This window comes from Centruroides sculpturatus, unplaced genomic scaffold (assembly GCF_000671375.1).
Source record: "Centruroides sculpturatus isolate CEXI.00-Female unplaced genomic scaffold, Cexi_2.0 scaffold487, whole genome shotgun sequence".
NCBI classification, from domain to species: domain Eukaryota; kingdom Metazoa; phylum Arthropoda; class Arachnida; order Scorpiones; family Buthidae; genus Centruroides; species Centruroides sculpturatus.
In genome coordinates, this window is record NW_019384719.1 from 384209 (window position 1) to 406262 (window position 22054).

Here is a 22054-nt window from a genome sequence, read left to right on the forward strand (position 1 = left end):
GATAAGTAGAAATCCAAACGTGAAAATGGAATTATAGTAAATCCACACCAACTCAGACTTTACATAATGCAAAGAAATTCTTTCAAAAAGTTGTAAGGTAATTTAAAACTTCTTGACAATAGAAAAATTATAATTAACAAGTATTTTTGATATCCAAAAGTCTTTTTGATACTGTTCATTATATTGCTGTAGTCAGTAAGTTACTAAAAACTATACATTGTATTTTATATTGTACTGCCATGAAATCTTTTGAGCTCATTTCCTGTAATAATAAATTTACATAACCTATTAAAGATAAATAAAACTCTGTGTAGAACCGATCGTAATAAATTATTGTACTGTACATAAGGAATGTAGTCGTAAATTAAAAAATGCCAGAGCGCTAAACGGCGCTCTGGCATTTTTTGAATCTGTCAATGGAGGCGCCACCGTCTACCGGAGTTTTGTATGGGCAAAGATTAACTTTGTGACGCAATACCTGCAAAACGTCTTAAATGGGCCAAAAAACGACTTATATATTCGTAATCAGCATAAATAAAACTGGGCAAAAATTTAATTTTCTTAGTTTTTTGACTGAAGTACATAGTCTAAAGTCCAACATACTGGTAAATGTTTACAAAGTACAAGGGCTTTGCCCTGCTTAAAAAAGTAGGCAGGGCTGAGCCCTGATACCCCTTGCGCGTCTGCAGCGCTACTGTATAACCAGCTTTTCGTTTGCTACTTCATCAGAGAAAACATCCCGCTAACTCGATACAAATCTGAAGTCACGTTATTTCAATTCAAAATTTTTTCCCTGAAAGGAATTAGATAGACGACCGGGATGACTCTATTCTAACAGGAAAAGTATGATATACAGGGATTAGCCACTACTAATTTGAGGTGGCGAGCATATATTTTAAATTAAATTAATAAAAAATATGATTAAAAATTGCAGCCCGGTGTTATGACGATGTCACAATAAATGTTTGCACGCTTCCTATTGTATTACTTTTAAAATAAAAAAAACTGTGATTTAAGTCAAAAGTGAAATTGTTTATACCAGCAGCCGCCAACCGGTATATTATATGAGAAAATGCTGGTGGTCCGTGGAGAAATTTGGACAATGATCAACTGAAGGTTACACGAAGTATTGCGAAAGAAATGCAAAATACTCATTGGTTGTTTTTTCTCATCCATTAGGGTTTTTTTTTATTCGAATCTAAAACAAAACACGAATGACTTTTATCTATAAATAATAATGTCAATAAATCAATAAATAATGTGAGTGCGATTGTCATCCTTCGTGGAAAAGAGCCAAGATTTCATGAATTTATTTAAAAAAAGCTGCAGGAAACTTTATACTAATTTGTCATAAACAAGTGAATTTCATATTAATAACGTAAAATGGAACTTTTATTATAATTATTCTATAGATGTTTGTTTGTATCGTTTAAAAAATTTACGGTAATGGTCCGCAGGATTCAAAATTGTGAATTTAGTGGTCCGTGAGGTCAGAAAGGTTGGCGACTGCTGGTTTATATCATCCAAATTAATTATATAAATCAACAAATGCATAGTGCATACAATTAGCGTAAAATAATTTTTGTGATATATAATTATAATATTTTTTCCGTAAAAAATTTTCTATTGTACTTTTTTCTGCATTATAAAACTAATTTAGAATATATAGAGACTGGAGAAGAGCATATTAATCATATAAGCAAATTCTAAATAGCATGTGCCTTTGAGCGATTCTCTAAAATATTCGGGTTGTTTTTTCATAAGATAAATAAATATAGTAAGACCCCGCTTAACGCGGGGGATGCGTTCCTAGACAACAAAGCGCTAAACGAAACAGCGTTAAACGAGGTCATTTTAACATTAAATAGGGATAGGGGAACACGCGACCGAAAATAAAAAAATTTACTTTAATTTTAAGTTATTTTTATATTACTTTGTATAATAATATATGTTAAATAACACACAAACATATGCACACAGAAATGTATAATAATATATTAATAGTTCATTTTTTGTGACGAAGGTCCTAACTTTTCTGAATTCTTGTTTTTTTCTTTTTTTTATGCAATAAAGTCGTGAAGTTTTATTTGTCGTTTTTTTCTTTCCTTAAGCAAATGTCGGTAACAGAAGATCGCATCCAAAACGCCTCGTCTTGCTTTTGCACTCATTTCAAAATTTAGATCATTCGCTACAATTTGATCAACGATTTCATTATCATTATCAAACTTTTACTAAGGAAATCTGTAGAGAAATTTTTTGGGTTCTTCGTTTTCAGAATCTCTATTTTCCAGTTCTACATGGATTCCTTGTTCTGCCAGTTCTTGAAGGTCGTCGTTGGTAAGACTCTGACCAGAAATCTGCGGTAACTCCTCAATATCCTGTTCGTCTACATCTCCTAGTCTTGCTGTATCGATTAAGTTGAGTTTGGTCAACCTAACGATACAACGATAGGCTCTTCTCGTTGAGGATTCTTGAATACTTTCAGCCATAACTTCTTCCATACTTTGTTCGTGCATTTATCAGTTAATTCTTGCCAAGCTAAGTCGATATTGCCTATGACGTCTATGATGTTATATTTTTTTCCAAAATTGTACCGAACAAACATAGATTTAAAGAAAGTACATCTTTTTGCCACCTTTTTCTGATTGGTTCGTGTTCGTAAATAATTGTATTATGTACGAATCAATAAAATTCTGCGATAATTTAAATCAGCGTAAATTTTGAGCTTTTTTTTTAAGGCTTCGAGCAGACGGCGTTATATCGAATCAGCGTTAAGCGAGGCAGCGTTAAGCGGGATCTTGTTGTAAATAAATAAATTCAAAATGAAAACAAATTTAAAAACTTTACCTGATGTAAAATAAAATATTTTGGATGACCATTATAATCCCAAATATTAAATGTTATACAAGGATTTTCTACTAAATATTTTTTAGTTTCATTTTTTAAAACTTGGATTAATTGATTGACGCCAGGCACAGCACAATTTAAGGCTAAATGTGTCGATCAGGCTAAATACCATCAATGGATTCGATTAGCCTAGGTGAAGGATGGAGTGGTGATCCGATCTGTATTTCCCATGAAAAATTATGGAGATCTGAATCAGATCGAATCCAGGTTGGTCACTGTATATGGTTTTAATTACTTTTTACTAATCAGTTTTAATACAGTACTACTTAATAAGATTATGTATAATTTTCAATCAGTCCATTACTTTTTGTGGGAATGAATTGACTAAAAATTATGCATAATATTAATTCGATATTTGGAAAGGATCTAAATAAGGCGGATCACCAGTTAAAAATAGTTTTCATGACACTGTTTTTCCCTTCTGTTTCTCGAACGACTTTTCTTAATACAAATTTGCTTTTCTTAATACAAAATATCTAAAATCGAATAAAAAAAATTATATCACTTATTATACATTATAATCTTCTAGTTAAGACGCATCATTCCAAAGTACGTCTCATTCACTTTTGCTATATTTCCAGTATTCATTAGTTTTTTAAAGCTTTAAACTTGACAACACTAACATTGGTTTATAAACCACGTGAAATATTAAAAGTGTGTTCGGAAAGCCTGTTTTCGAACGATAAAAATATTACATTATGATAGGTTTTTAGATCTGGTGGATTTTACACTAAACTGGCAACTTTGCCTTGTTGTAATAGTCTATATGTCGGTCTATATGATGTTTGACATTTCAGTTATTTTTGAAAAATTGTTCGGAAATGTTCTAAAAAATGATTGAGGAGTTGTGTTTTTTAAAACTCATCCCTTTTCACCATTAAAAGTTGGTATCCTTCATTGTAACCCTAATTATTTTCATTCCCTCTGGTTTACTTTTTTGGGAGTCTGTCTCATTCTGCTCTATGGGCACTAAAAAATTTTTCCAAGCTCATTGTGGGCTCAATAGAAACGGCAAAGTGGTAAGAGATGTGTGTCAAATATATCCAATATGCCCATGAAAAATTTCTGGTTTGTCACCCAAATTCGATCCCTGGTCCCCAAAACAGTAAACTGATGGCTTAATCGCCTTGGCTATCCGGCTTTCTCATCCATCACCATCAATGGGAAGGAAAAATGTTATCAAGTTCAACTGCAGATTTCCTTTTGTTCATCACTTTTTTAAGTTGGTGGGTTTTTTTCCGTACTGTGTTCGGAATGTGTTATATATGAAAATGTTTGTCCAAAAAATTTGTAAAATAGAATTGTAATAAAGTTATCCCGGTTTGGGGCTGTCTATTTATGCAGTTGATTCAACGGTAATTTATTTTATCGTATAAACCAGCGATGAGCAACTTTTTCCGGATGTAGGCCTGAAATAAAATTCGTAGGCCTCCGGCGGGCAGCATGCGGGACCGTAACTCTGTAAGAAAAAATTTCTTACAGAGTTACGGGCTTTAAGCCGGCGGAGTATCAACATACTTCATAACCGCCGGTACACTGGAAACTAAAATAATATATGATAAAGATGTCGGGCTAATCCTTCAATACCAGACCGTATCCTTTGTGGGCCTGATCAAACACACGATGGTTATGATTAAAATGATCCTATTAGTGCCTACAGAACGGAAAGAGTAAAAGAAACGTGTATGGTTACTGTAATGAATAAAATCGTTATTAAAAGTTTAAAAAACAAATTTTACAAAATAATAATAAAAGTATAAAGAAACACAAATAAAAACATATATGTACAAACAAATTAATTGTTGTTATAAAATAAATATTTTAAACTAAATGTAAGTATATGTTCTTTAAAAATGGAGGATTTGCAAATACATCGTATTAAACATTTTTGAAATGTTATATTTAAAAATTATAAGTACTAATAATTAATAGAAACTGATTAATTTTATAAAATTTTTAAATAATTAGAATTAATATTCTAATTAAAGTACAAAAATTGAAAAATAATTTTTTCAAAAATTAAAATTGCGCGCATTTATACGTAAAGTCTATTAAGGTAACGTGGCAAAGTGGTATTAGGAATAAAATCGTTTTATCGACAACTTAATCTAAATAATAAATTAATAAAATATAAATTAATTAACAAAAATATAAAATATTTCAAAATATTATATTAAATTTTATTATAGGCGTTAAAATATTTCTCATTCTATCGGTACTATTTATCGAATCGACACATTACGTTATGGAATTATGTCAAGCGTCCTATCGGCTGGTTCTTCAGGTTTTCGTTTAGATTCAAAAGAGGTTTTAAATCAAAAATATAAACACTGGAATAACTAAAATCCGAATGAACGATTACGTTTTAATCTATTAAACGTTTAATTTGAAAATCTTTTCAATCATGAGTTTGAAACAAAAGAGGGAATCGTCCAAAATGAGAATCCGTGCATTTCCAGTGAGTTAATTCCGATTTTCAAACTTAATTTTGACTTATAGAAGAATGCCCATTCATTAACATTAATAATTAAATATATAATGGACTGTAATCATGTCCGAATATGTATTTATACGTTAAAAGAAGCTTAGATTATATCAAGATTATACTAATACTTATCATTCTAGGCCTAATTATATTTCAATGGTCATTTATATATAATATATACAAAATATGTATCATATGCAACCACATTAAATATTATATTATAATCATTCAACATGTTGAGACAGACAAACACCAGGTAGCAAGAGTCAACACATGTAAACTTTATCTCCTCTCAATACCACAGGTAACAGGATTTAGAGATGATGATGATTCAAATATGTTTTTTTAATCAATGATTCTTACATCAGATGTTAAATTGAAATTCTTATACACATTTCTTTCAAATTAGTGAGTTTTTTTCTTACACAATGCTTATCTGTAATCATGCTATTCTCTGAGGTATTATGTTTTAACAGCTTGTCATTTAAGTATTGTTTTGTTTTAGTTTGATATACTTGTATAGATATTTTGCTTGGCTTTTAAATTAAGTTTATGAATTTATTTATTTATATATTATAATGTCAAAGAATATATAATTTATTGTTTTGTATTTGATGCAGATTTAATATTTGTTACATCATTTTTTTTTTTTTGAAGATTGTAAATAGATTGAAGTATAAATGAAGCATGCAATGCCGTAATGTTGTAAATGCCAAAAAAGAAACTTTTCGGGAGAGGTAAAAACCACTTTTTCTAATGAATGAATACATAAATTTTACAATAAAATGGTAAAAAACTCACTAGGTTACAAATTCTCCACAATATCAAAATGATGTAAATATAAGCTGTAATGTTTTAAGTGCCAAAAGTCATGTGACTTGCACTCTGGTGCCTTAAACGTTATATCTTGTAAATTTGTCTTCAAAATAGACACTTAAGGTGCCAATATTGCTGCAATATTCTTTTGCCACAGAAAATATTGCATTTAGAATTTGATTCTTCGATAAAATGTATTTAGAGAAAAAGGCACTTAACAACGTTATGGCATTGCATGCTTCAAATATGCATAAATTGGTTTTAACACGATTTACATTGATCTAAATATTTAGGTTGCGCTATTCTTGTTATCTTAAAATACAAGAAAAATTTGCTAATAAATTTTCAATGAATCAAAAATATTTATTAAAAATATTTTTGTCTGTTGTAAATTTCATAAATTATAAATTAATTATATGAATAGAAAAATGAATAACATTACAAAAAAATATTAATAAATGTATATATATAAGTGTTATATAAAACTATTAATATGAAATTAAATCATATATGTATATTGAGCACACACTTAATTTATTTTTATGTCTATAACATATGCTTATATTATATGCTGTTTGGTAATTTATATTTATGATATTTTACTTTTAAGTTAATGTTTAAAAAGTTAATATTTTCAGATTAACAGGATTGAATATAAAAATTTTGAAATGATAAATTAAAAACTAGTTCTAAGTTTGATACAATACAACAGTAGTACTTGACATAAATTTAACTCCCCATTGTATGAATTAGGCTATTTATATTTTAAATAAATAGTCATTTCCAAGTTTATAATAATTTTACGTTGTACAAATTTTGACTTTATTACTATAATTTTCAGGTGCATTTATTATATATCCTGAGGTGTTTAGTTCAATACTTAACCATCTCCAAGAATGTATGGCACAAAAACATTTCTTATATTAAGTATATGTTTATGTAGTAGTTGATCTTATCTTAAAATTAAACTATTTTAAATCAGTTTATCATTACAGTCTACATATAAAACAGAACTTTCTCTTGAAATAATTGAATTTTTCTTATGAAAATTTTCCAAATGGGAATTGCTAATTTTGACACTAGATGACTCATATGACTGTTCTGTTTTCCTTATTCTTGTATTAAGGCAATTTTTAAACTATTAACAAATTCTATAACAAGAGCATTGTAATTGAAATTGAATGTGCTCTTCATATAAACTGTTTTCAAGTATCTTAAAATTATTTTCATTTTTCTTAAATATTTTTAAGTTAATGTGTTATGTTAATATGATTATTGTTTTGACTATTAACTAATTTTACCTTTTCTTTATTGAAATTTGTTTATTTGTTTTCCATAAATTTAAATTAATATATTTTTTGAGTTTTATTTTCATTTTATTTTGAAAAAAATTATTTAAATTTTATGTTATAAATTAATGATAGCTTTAAATTTTTGTTTTAGATGTTTTTTATTTTTAATCAAGTTGATAATTAATAGTAAAAATATTTAATCATTTAAAAAATAATTATTTTTATTAATCTATAATTTTGTCTTTTCTGTTATAATTCTAATATTATTCTAATTGTTATAATCTATGATTATTATTTTCTGTAATTTTTTGGAGAGATCTTAATTGATATGTTCAAATCTCTTATTTTTATTTAAAGAAATTGATAATTTTAATGCCTTTTTTATCTACTTAATTTGATTTATTTTGTAAATTAATTTTGGTGGAATGTTTTTACCAATTGAAATATGAAATATTCTTATATAACCTGACAAATACTAGATTACAGAAGTGATCAGCTATTTTCTGTTGACATTTTATAAAAAATAACTGTGTTTCAAATAGGATGGATTCATTATTTTATTAATTTTTTAAAGTTAAACAAAAGTTGCTTACAGGATTTATAAAAATCAAAACATTAGATGAATATAATATCTTAATTAAACACTTAAACTATATCAAAGTTTGAACAAATAATATATTTGTGATGAAACAGCTATACATTTTTAAAATGTTAGCCATTTTTTATGTAAATCGCAATTGAAGATAATTGCAGCTTTAAGACCTCAAAAATAAAAATGATAGTTTTTCCAAATGATAACAAACATATGAGGTTGCAGATGTAAATACAAATCTGATTCCTTAGTATTTCTAACCAAGCCATTCTTAAAAATAATTCATAAACTAATTGTAGTAAATTTCAGACTTGCTAGATCATGGAGTTGGCCAAGTTGCAGACTAAATAGACTCAATTTATTATGGTATTAGTTTATGAAGAAAGGCTTTATAATTTCATTTTAATAGTTATTTTATAAACTAAAATAAAATTAAAATGTATTAATATATAAAATTAATTTAGAATTATATTATTTCATACTGTTAAAATAAATATTAATATAATCAAAAACATAATCAAAATAACTTTATATATATACAGAATAAATAATAATCTATGATCTCTAAAAAAGTTTAACTATAATTTAGATTTACAAATGAACTAGAAGATATTTCAAAATAAATAATATTTTGAGTTTTTAAATGTATGTTATATTTTGTTGACATATTTTTTTTTTTTATTTCATAAAATTGGTTATAGTTACATTAATAAAGGTTTAGTTATACTCTGCATTATTAAGGAGCTCATATCCTATGCAAAATCCTTAGTAATTTCAAGCCTCCCAGCTTATCATCAGAAATATATTTTAAGAAAAGTTTCAAATTAAACAAATTTTTTAAATTTAATACAATAGAAATTCTTTGTGGGATGATGTACAGTACTGTACATCTAGAGTTGTTGTGCTTATGAGTTAGTGCTTAAATATCAAAAATAACCTTTTCTTCTTTTCAATAAAATGTTTACTGGAACAAGTGTTTTCAGACTGATTTATAGGCCTATGTCAGGTCTACCATCAACCCCAATATAAAAAAACATTCTGTTTTTGCTGGAAAGAAAAAAAGATTATCTTTTGATTATTTGCATCTGGTTTCAATTTTGTTTTTCATTTTTTTGAGTTAGTTTTATTTGTAACTTTTAGAACTTGTTTAAATTTGAAAGTTATGCTGTTTCAAGTACTGATTTCAAAAAAAAAAAAAAATGTGTGTGTGTGTTAGGGAGCAGTACACATCTGATGATGATTCAGAAAATTTTAAAGTACTTTGGACTTTTGTATTATTATTTATTATTACTGTTTTGAGCTATCCAATAAAGCAGAATATAACTAAAGAAAATTGGAAATTAATCTTATTAGTGAGTGTTTTATATCATCATTCTTTCATGCTATAAAAAGTTTGTATTTTGTTTTATGAACAAATTTTATTAAGTTATTGAATAAAATTTGTTTTATGGCTAATTTTTTAATATTTGGCTTAATTTCTTCTATGTTTAGTGCATTAAGCTAATAATGTGTGTAATGATTTTAAAAATTGTTATCAAATACTTTTCAGTTATCTAGCAGACTTTATCATGTAATAAATACTTGTACATAAAACTGAATGACTATTTTCAAATACTCAGAATGTTGAGCTTTCTTTTAGCAAAACTGATAGGATGCAATACTGTAGTAAAAATATGTAATTAAAATTTTTTTGTTGAATTTGTCAGTTTGTTGATTTATAATTTTTTTATGAATTTATAAAAATGAACATTATATGAAAAGTTTTGAACTGTTCATTATAGTAGTAATCAGTTATTTTCCTTTTTATATACATTTAAAAAATAATATGTACAGGATTTTAATTTATTTATTTTTATCAGTGCAGATATTTACAATAAGATATATGCTACTGTTTAAGTCAGTGTTTTTCAACCTTCTTGAATACACGACCCCTTTACAAGTTAAAAAATTCTGGCAACCCCTCCCAGGGCCATATTAAAACTATATCAATGATTTTAAAAACTACGTATTTAATTTTCTTTCTGTTGAGACCTAAATATCAATTGAAAAACCAATTGTATTGTAAAATAAACAGGTACAGCCTTCACACTGAAATTGTAGTTTTCTTTATTGTAGTGTAGGACCTACAAACACTTGTATTTTTCTTTTACCCACGACTCCTGCATAAGGCTTTGCGACCCCCTGGGGGTCGTGACTCACAGGTTGAAAAACACTGGTTTAAGTGAACCTGACATATAATTTAATCTCAAGCTTTCTGACTCTATTTAGATTTATACGTGCAAGTCTAAATTTATGTATCATGTACATGACACATAGGGCAACCTAAAACATACAGTATGCTATCACAAGCTGGAACTAAAATATAGGTTTGATATATGATATCCTATAGCAAAAGTGTATAATAAGGTCACACTACTTTCATTGAAATACTAACTAAAATATATTAGACTCCATTTACTGGAATCATAGATATTATCAGAAAATGTATAGAAACACTAACGAGGTTTAGACCCACATAGAAACTGCAAATACTTAAAATACACTGTCTAAATACATACACATTGCCAAAACACATTCAAGCAGAATCAACATAGAAAAACACAGACAAATTATAAGACTAGAAACACAAATAAATGATATTAGACAACAATTAAACAGACTGACTCAGTACACTGAAAATAAAAACACTAAACTTAATAAAAGAGATTAGAAAGATATTTAGGAAAATTAATATATCGTACATGCGGAAAGAACTACATTGACACAAACAAAAATTAGCAATCAAGTTGCAAAGGCTGAAATGATAGAATAACTTTGTTATAACAAAGTAAATTATTCACAAAAAATGAGCCACTTTTCTACAGACATCTATTTACCAAATCACAAACACAATCACAGCACATTAACAGAAAAACTGCTTAGATTATTGCTCTGCACTTTGGTCCAATTCATGTAAATATGAAATAAGCTGTATTGAAGAGGGAGAAGAAAACATGCACAAGACACCAAACATGCTCTGTGTCAAAATAAACATACACAATATTTAGCATGCATTATGAAGAACATACATTTGGAAGACAACTGGTGTAGACAACATCCATTCTGGTACAAAAAGTTTACATCTCTGCACCAAGAACTAGCCAAGCATTTTACACATACAATCTACAAAGTATGCCAAAATTTCTTGCACAGGGTATCACACAAATGAAACTAAAAAAAACACACCAGAGATTCTACACATACCTTCCTAAATTCTACAAAATAATCACTTCATGCATCACAAGCAAAATGTCTTCACATAGAAGAACACAGTAATCTCACAGAGCAACAAAATGAGTCATAGAAACCACATAGGATGCAAGGAATAGTTATGCATAGATTCAGTCATTCTATGAGCATGTAGGATTCTATTGTTGTGTGTTTGTCACACAACAGAAACCTACAGGTAGCATACATAGATTACAGGAAGGCATTCGACAGTACTCCTCACTTGTGGTTATTACATCCAACACTCATTACATTTTTAGAAAACTCAATGCACAATGTGCAGAACAACACTATACTTCATGATACTCATCAAAACAATTCAAATACACATAAGATGAGGTGTTTTCCAGGAAGACTCATTTAGTCCACTTTGGTTTTATCTGATCTTAAACCACTATCTTATAGATTAAACAAATGAAGTATGGATACTTCAAACACAGCTGAATAATACAATACATACCTCATCTTATGTACATTGATGACATAAAACTATGCATCCACACAAACACAGCTAAATCACTTGTATGTTACATACAGTCGACCCCCCCATAACACTGTTGATTTTTCCGTTTTATACGAATTCCATGTTGTATGAGTCACTTAGATTTTACAACATGTGACAGCTCATGTGTTTGTAAAATCTAAGTGACTTGTACAACATGGATTTCATATAAAATGGAAAAATCAACAGTGTTATAGGGGGTTCGACTGTACACTTATTTCATTGACATTAAAATGGAGTTTGGCCTAAACAAATGCAGAACACTTCATATATAAAAAATGAATCTCGAAGAAAGATGATTTTATACTTAGAAATTGAGACATAATTGATTCCATGAATAATGGTGAAGTCTTCAGATATTTAGGATTCCAGCAGGCTAAATTCACAAACATGCAAAATAAAACAAAGATTAATGAAACATTACAACAGCACATACTAATACCAACACCAAACTCAATATTAACAATAAAGATGAATGAAAAACACAATTTAAAGAAATCAACATTTATAGTGTTCCAGTACTTACATATTTGGAGTAATACATTGGACATCCACATTAGAATTAGAATAACTCCAAAGGAACACATAAACATTAACAAAATACAACAAACACCACTCTAAGCTGTCCATAGAAAGGCTGATTCTTCCTTGAGGCCTTATATATATTTTAAACCTGCATTAGAAATACAGATACTGTAAGAGTTTTTTTTACAAAAACAAGGAACATCATAATTATACAAAGCTATTACTTGTACAGAGAAAAACAGTATACCATTAAACTTACAAAACACTGATCTGGATCTAATGCAGTGCACAAAATTCAAGACTCCACTACCTAGTCTTGGGCTTGGAAGGAGCTCCATGGTAGGCACTCGCCGGGATGACTCTGTCATTTTGGAGAGACAAAAGGATTTATGATTGCCATATAAGATCAGGTCATAAAAAGAAATTACAGAAAGCACATCTTGAAAGACACAACATTCACAGACACACTAGGAAATACCACATCATGCACAAGACTATATAATACATTCCATGAAGCCAAAGGCATAGCCAGGTTTCAAAGTTAGGGGAATGAGCACAAAAAAATGCCTCATGACAAATACCAAACAATTTTAGACTATACATTTGTATTTTCTGTTTACTGGATGTACATAATTGTTATTTTGTATTTAAAATCAAAATACAATAAAAACATTTTATAGTAAGCTTATAAGCTTACTATAAAACTATATAACACATCTTTTAAGAAGTCTCAAAACAATAAAAGCATGTGTATTATTTAATTATTTTAATTTTAAACATAAAATGAAAAAATGTAGCAATGTGAAAAATATATGATGGAACTACAACAGTCTCTTTTGTCTAGGCTTTATTCTAGCAAAGTTATCTATTACTTTATTAAAATCCATCTCAGCAGTCAACTTCTTTCAATGGAGAGCAAAGTTAAATATCTCCTTAAATACTTGTGGGAAGTGACAGGACAAGAAGGGTACAAAGTCTCTGGACATAAATTATTCTTTCATACAGAGCAATGTTGTCAGTAAACTATTCTGTTTCATTTAGAACAATGTTGCCAGATTTTCAAACAGGAAATTCATCCTACCCAGTTCATATTAAAAATTTTTCAATGCACCCATTTGGATTCTTATTTTTCTTCATATTGCAATTCAGAAGGTAAAAAACTTTATGGAACTATTTTCTATTTGATTAGACTTGCTGAATAAATAAGTAAAAACTCTAAGGACTATTTATTTGTTTGGTACAATATTATTATTTTTCTTTCAGTTATTTTCTCTATATAGTCTAAATTAGATGATTCATCATAATATCAACTAGTTTGATGTTTGAACAATGTTTAATTTGAAACTTGTGAATTTTATTGATTTGTTAGCGATTATTATTTATATTTTTAGAGAGATGTTATATTATTTGTTTGGGAGAACTATTTCATGCTTGTGACATTATGTTTGTATGCATTAATTAATAAATAATGCAACCAAAGGGGGCTATAAACATCTTAGATCAAGCTGTGATTACAAATAGCTGTAAAAGAATCACTGGTTGGTAATACTTTACTATAATATCTTTGATATTTCTTCTTACAACACATTTTTGTGGACCAAAGTAGAACCAAATTGGCTGAATTGGAAAATTCAATTAATATAATTTACTTTTAGGAATAATTTTTTTCAATCAGCAAATTTTTTCAAATTTATATAGACAAATAGTACAAATATCAGTATGGTATAATAGGTCCCAAATGAAGTCCAAAGAAATAAGTATGACAAATATACATAAAGAAATTTGAAAACTTAAAGGAATAAAATATTTGGGTTGTTATGTAGACAATGTAATAATAATAATTGAGAGTAAGGAAATAAATCAATATGAAATGTTACAATTTGCTAATAATTTAAATAATAATATTAAGCTTGAACTAGAAAATGATAACAGCATTAATTATTTAGATGTCACAACAGAAAGAATAAATAAAAAAAAACTGATTTTTAAAAAGTATGAAAAATTATGTAATCAAAAAACCATTTCATATAAAGCTTGTTGTTCAAATTTTATAAGAGAAATAATTTAATTTCATAATACAGAAGAATATTTATTGAATGGTCATCCTAAAAAAATAATTGATAAATGGTTAGATATATATAAAAGGACTAGATATGATGTTAAATATAAGATAATATTAAGTACATATTGTTTCCTTACATTAGATATATTGCAGTAAATATAATAAATATAAAAATAGATTATAATGCAGTAAATATAAAAAAGATTTAAAAATTTAGAAATAAATATAGTTCTGAATTATAAAAATAAATGTCAAATGTCAAAAAAAATAAAATCAAATTTAAAAAATACATTGGAAAAATGGAAACAAATAGTATAGTGTATTGCAGTGGTTCCCAATTAGTTTTTCCTACGTACCACTTCAAGAAAGAGCTCAACCTTACAGCAGAAATTCATATTAATCCATACTAATATTATAAATTCGAAGGTAATTCTGTCTGTCTGTCTGTTACCTTTTCACGTCTAAACCACTGAAGAGGTTTTAATAAAATTTGGGACAGAGATAGCTTACATGTTGGAGATGGACATAGGCTACATTTTACTGTGAGAAAATATCTTACTCTCACGAGAAAATTCGATATAATGTGGGCGAAGCTGTGGGTAGACAGTTAGTGATAAATACAATAAGTTTGTTTTACATTTATTACCTTTAAAATACAATTCTAATAATAATGAAAATAACATAAGGTTATTTAATTTTAATGTAACAAATGTGCATGATTTTCTTTGCACAACTTTGTAAAATCTGGTTGCTTTTTGGTCAGCTTCAGTCTTAAGTCATCTTCAAGTTGAAGTCGGTGACAATGTTTAGTTTTCATGTTTGTCATGGCCGAAAATCCGCTCTTACAGAGGTATGTTGTGCAAAATGGTAGTAAATATTTTATTGCTGCTTTGCTGACATGATAATAATGATGATTGTACAATTAACACAATTTCTGTTTCTTGTGTAAGAATTTTGTTTAGGTATTGTCACAAATGCATTTTTTTGATGAAATTTCAATAATATTTTTAGTTATAAATAAACGAATTTGTGCATTCGACATCATGTTGTAAATTTCTGAATTTTTGATGGTCCACCCATTATTTTTTGATTGCTTCATCTCATGCATTTAAATTTTAAATCGACTGATTTTAGATTGCCGCGCATACCCCTTCATGCAATTTCATGTATCCCCAGGAGTACGCATACCACTAATTGGGAACCATGGGTGTATTGTATTCCATGTACTGGTACATGCATAAATAATAAAAATTATATATTTGAAACAAAAAGGAAATTGAAAGTTTGAGTTATGGAACATGAAAATATTAGATTGAAATCTAAACAATCACCATGGTATTTACATTGTAAAAGTACAAATTGTAATACAGTCAAACCTTGGTTTTCGAACATAATTTGTTCCTAAAAGTTGTTTGAAAATTGATTTGTTCTGAAACCAAAACAAATTTTTTCATAAGAAACAATATAAAATGGATCAATCCATTCCTGACCCCTAAAACAAAGTCTTTTTTACCTTTTTAGCTGTATTCTATTTGTAAAAATGCATATAAATGCAGTGTAATATTATATTAATAAATACAGTAGACTCTCGAAAACTCGGCACTCGATAACCCGACACTCCGGATAACTCGGCCACACCCTGGCAGGGCAAAAAAAATCCTTAGTTAATTAATTTTCATTATCAACAGCTCTATGCCTCATAAAGTATTTTTCTGAGGTCTGTCTTATCAGGTAAATTACTGTACACAGCGTATTCATTAATTTTCATTTTCATGTAGTAAAGGCTCTATGCCTTCATAAAGGACGTANGAGAATCCGTGCATTTCCAGTGAGTTAATTCCGATTTTCAAACTTAATTTTGACTTATAGAAGAATGCCCATTCATTAACATTAATAATTAAATATATAATGGACTGTAATCATGTCCGAATATGTATTTATACGTTAAAAGAAGCTTAGATTATATCAAGATTATACTAATACTTATCATTCTAGGCCTAATTATATTTCAATGGTCATTTATATATAATATATACAAAATATGTTTCATATGCAACCACATTAAATATTATATTATAATCATTCAACATGTTGAGACAGACAAACACCAGGTAGCAAGAGTCAACACATGTAAACTTTATCTCCTCTCAATACCACAGGTAACAGGATTTAGAGATGATGATGATTCAAATATGTTTTTTTAATCAATGATTCTTACATCAGATGTTAAATTGAAATTCTTATACACATTTCTTTCAAATTAGTGAGTTTTTTTCTTACACAATGCTTATCTGTAATCATGCTATTCTCTGAGGTATTATGTTTTAACAGCTTGTCATTTAAGTATTGTTTTGTTTTAGTTTGATATACTTGTATAGATATTTTGCTTGGCTTTTAAATTAAGTTTATGAATTTATTTATTTATATATTATAATGTCAAAGAATATATAATTTATTGTTTTGTATTTGATGCAGATTTAATATTTGTTACATCATTTTTTTTTTTTTGAAGATTGTAAATAGATTGAAGTATAAATGAAGCATGCAATGCCGTAATGTTGTAAATGCCAAAAAAGAAACTTTTCGGGAGAGGTAAAAACCACTTTTTCTAATGAATGAATACATAAATTTTACAATAAAATGGTAAAAAACTCACTAGGTTACAAATTCTCCACAATATCAAAATGATGTAAATATAAGCTGTAATGTTTTAAGTGCCAAAAGTCATGTGACTTGCACTCTGGTGCCTTAAACGTTATATCTTGTAAATTTGTCTTCAAAATAGACACTTAAGGTGCCAATATTGCTGCAATATTCTTTTGCCACAGAAAATATTGCATTTAGAATTTGATTCTTCGATAAAATGTATTTAGAGAAAAAGGCACTTAACAACGTTATGGCATTGCATGCTTCAAATATGCATAAATTGGTTTTAACACGATTTACATTGATCTAAATATTTAGGTTGCGCTATTCTTGTTATCTTAAAATACAAGAAAAATTTGCTAATAAATTTTCAATGAATCAAAAATATTTATTAAAAATATTTTTGTCTGTTGTAAATTTCATAAATTATAAATTAATTATATGAATAGAAAAATGAATAACATTACAAAAAAATATTAATAAATGTATATATATAAGTGTTATATAAAACTATTAATATGAAATTAAATCATATATGTATATTGAGCACACACTTAATTTATTTTTATGTCTATAACATATGCTTATATTATATGCTGTTTGGTAATTTATATTTATGATATTTTACTTTTAAGTTAATGTTTAAAAAGTTAATATTTTCAGATTAACAGGATTGAATATAAAAATTTTGAAATGATAAATTAAAAACTAGTTCTAAGTTTGATACAATACAACAGTAGTACTTGACATAAATTTAACTCCCCATTGTATGAATTAGGCTATTTATATTTTAAATAAATAGTCATTTCCAAGTTTATAATAATTTTACGTTGTACAAATTTTGACTTTATTACTATAATTTTCAGGTGCATTTATTATATATCCTGAGGTGTTTAGTTCAATACTTAACCATCTCCAAGAATGTATGGCACAAAAACATTTCTTATATTAAGTATATGTTTATGTAGTAGTTGATCTTATCTTAAAATTAAACTATTTTAAATCAGTTTATCATTACAGTCTACATATAAAACAGAACTTTCTCTTGAAATAATTGAATTTTTCTTATGAAAATTTTCCAAATGGGAATTGCTAATTTTGACACTAGATGACTCATATGACTGTTCTGTTTTCCTTATTCTTGTATTAAGGCAATTTTTAAACTATTAACAAATTCTATAACAAGAGCATTGTAATTGAAATTGAATGTGCTCTTCATATAAACTGTTTTCAAGTATCTTAAAATTATTTTCATTTTTCTTAAATATTTTTAAGTTAATGTGTTATGTTAATATGATTATTGTTTTGACTATTAACTAATTTTACCTTTTCTTTATTGAAATTTGTTTATTTGTTTTCCATAAATTTAAATTAATATATTTTTTGAGTTTTATTTTCATTTTATTTTGAAAAAAATTATTTAAATTTTATGTTATAAATTAATGATAGCTTTAAATTTTTGTTTTAGATGTTTTTTATTTTTAATCAAGTTGATAATTAATAGTAAAAATATTTAATCATTTAAAAAATAATTATTTTTATTAATCTATAATTTTGTCTTTTCTGTTATAATTCTAATATTATTCTAATTGTTATAATCTATGATTATTATTTTCTGTAATTTTTTGGAGAGATCTTAATTGATATGTTCAAATCTCTTATTTTTATTTAAAGAAATTGATAATTTTAATGCCTTTTTTATCTACTTAATTTGATTTATTTTGTAAATTAATTTTGGTGGAATGTTTTTACCAATTGAAATATGAAATATTCTTATATAACCTGACAAATACTAGATTACAGAAGTGATCAGCTATTTTCTGTTGACATTTTATAAAAAATAACTGTGTTTCAAATAGGATGGATTCATTATTTTATTAATTTTTTAAAGTTAAACAAAAGTTGCTTACAGGATTTATAAAAATCAAAACATTAGATGAATATAATATCTTAATTAAACACTTAAACTATATCAAAGTTTGAACAAATAATATATTTGTGATGAAACAGCTATACATTTTTAAAATGTTAGCCATTTTTTATGTAAATCGCAATTGAAGATAATTGCAGCTTTAAGACCTCAAAAATAAAAATGATAGTTTTTCCAAATGATAACAAACATATGAGGTTGCAGATGTAAATACAAATCTGATTCCTTAGTATTTCTAACCAAGCCATTCTTAAAAATAATTCATAAACTAATTGTAGTAAATTTCAGACTTGCTAGATCATGGAGTTGGCCAAGTTGCAGACTAAATAGACTCAATTTATTATGGTATTAGTTTATGAAGAAAGGCTTTATAATTTCATTTTAATAGTTATTTTATAAACTAAAATAAAATTAAAATGTATTAATATATAAAATTAATTTAGAATTATATTATTTCATACTGTTAAAATAAATATTAATATAATCAAAAACATAATCAAAATAACTTTATATATATACAGAATAAATAATAATCTATGATCTCTAAAAAAGTTTAACTATAATTTAGATTTACAAATGAACTAGAAGATATTTCAAAATAAATAATATTTTGAGTTTTTAAATGTATGTTATATTTTGTTGACATATTTTTTTTTTTTATTTCATAAAATTGGTTATAGTTACATTAATAAAGGTTTAGTTATACTCTGCATTATTAAGGAGCTCATATCCTATGCAAAATCCTTAGTAATTTCAAGCCTCCCAGCTTATCATCAGAAATATATTTTAAGAAAAGTTTCAAATTAAACAAATTTTTTAAATTTAATACAATAGAAATTCTTTGTGGGATGATGTACAGTACTGTACATCTAGAGTTGTTGTGCTTATGAGTTAGTGCTTAAATATCAAAAATAACCTTTTCTTCTTTTCAATAAAATGTTTACTGGAACAAGTGTTTTCAGACTGATTTATAGGCCTATGTCAGGTCTACCATCAACCCCAATATAAAAAAACATTCTGTTTTTGCTGGAAAGAAAAAAAGATTATCTTTTGATTATTTGCATCTGGTTTCAATTTTGTTTTTCATTTTTTTGAGTTAGTTTTATTTGTAACTTTTAGAACTTGTTTAAATTTGAAAGTTATGCTGTTTCAAGTACTGATTTCAAAAAAAAAAAAAAATGTGTGTGTGTGTTAGGGAGCAGTACACATCTGATGATGATTCAGAAAATTTTAAAGTACTTTGGACTTTTGTATTATTATTTATTATTACTGTTTTGAGCTATCCAATAAAGCAGAATATAACTAAAGAAAATTGGAAATTAATCTTATTAGTGAGTGTTTTATATCATCATTCTTTCATGCTATAAAAAGTTTGTATTTTGTTTTATGAACAAATTTTATTAAGTTATTGAATAAAATTTGTTTTATGGCTAATTTTTTAATATTTGGCTTAATTTCTTCTATGTTCAGTGCATTAAGCTAATAATGTGTGTAATGATTTTAAAAATTGTTATCAAATACTTTTCAGTTATCTAGCAGACTTTATCATGTAATAAATACTTGTACATAAAACTGAATGACTATTTTCAAATACTCAGAATGTTGAGCTTTCTTTTAGCAAAACTGATAGGATGCAATACTGTAGTAAAAATATGTAATTAAAATTTTTTTGTTGAATTTGTCAGTTTGTTGATTTATAATTTTTTTATGAATTTATAAAAATGAACATTATATGAAAAGTTTTGAACTGTTCATTATAGTAGTAATCAGTTATTTTCCTTTTTATATACATTTAAAAAATAATATGTACAGGATTTTAATTTATTTATTTTTATCAGTGCAGATATTTACAATAAGATATATGCTACTGTTTAAGTCAGTGTTTTTCAACCTTCTTGAATACACGACCCCTTTACAAGTTAAAAAATTCTGGCAACCCCTCCCAGGGCCATATTAAAACTATATCAATGATTTTAAAAACTACGTATTTAATTTTCTTTCTGTTGAGACCTAAATATCAATTGAAAAACCAATTGTATTGTAAAATAAACAGGTACAGCCTTCACACTGAAATTGTAGTTTTCTTTATTGTAGTGTAGGACCTACAAACACTTGTATTTTTCTTTTACCCACGACTCCTGCATAAGGCTTTGCGACCCCCTGGGGGTCGTGACTCACAGGTTGAAAAACACTGGTTTAAGTGAACCTGACATATAATTTAATCTCAAGCTTTCTGACTCTATTTAGATTTATACGTGCAAGTCTAAATTTATGTATCATGTACATGACACATAGGGCAACCTAAAACATACAGTATGCTATCACAAGCTGGAACTAAAATATAGGTTTGATATATGATATCCTATAGCAAAAGTGTATAATAAGGTCACACTACTTTCATTGAAATACTAACTAAAATATATTAGACTCCATTTACTGGAATCATAGATATTATCAGAAAATGTATAGAAACACTAACGAGGTTTAGACCCACATAGAAACTGCAAATACTTAAAATACACTGTCTAAATACATACACATTGCCAAAACACATTCAAGCAGAATCAACATAGAAAAACACAGACAAATTATAAGACTAGAAACACAAATAAATGATATTAGACAACAATTAAACAGACTGACTCAGTACACTGAAAATAAAAACACTAAACTTAATAAAAGAGATTAGAAAGATATTTAGGAAAATTAATATATCGTACATGCGGAAAGAACTACATTGACACAAACAAAAATTAGCAATCAAGTTGCAAAGGCTGAAATGATAGAATAACTTTGTTATAACAAAGTAAATTATTCACAAAAAATGAGCCACTTTTCTACAGACATCTATTTACCAAATCACAAACACAATCACAGCACATTAACAGAAAAACTGCTTAGATTATTGCTCTGCACTTTGGTCCAATTCATGTAAATATGAAATAAGCTGTATTGAAGAGGGAGAAGAAAACATGCACAAGACACCAAACATGCTCTGTGTCAAAATAAACATACACAATATTTAGCATG

General features: G+C 27.1%; 1 protein-coding gene across 1 annotated transcript in view; it reads left to right on the forward strand.

Annotated features, from left to right (window-relative positions):
• Positions 1 to 22054, forward strand: part of LOC111627983 (cullin-3-like) — a 126803-nt gene that overhangs the window by 5210 nt on the left and 99539 nt on the right. Inside the window, exon 2 of the mRNA XM_023371686.1 lies at positions 2934 to 3114. Within this exon, the coding sequence (XP_023227454.1) occupies positions 3022 to 3114 (93 nt within the window). The 5' untranslated portion in view covers positions 2934 to 3021. The remainder of the gene's footprint in view (positions 1 to 2933; positions 3115 to 22054) is intronic.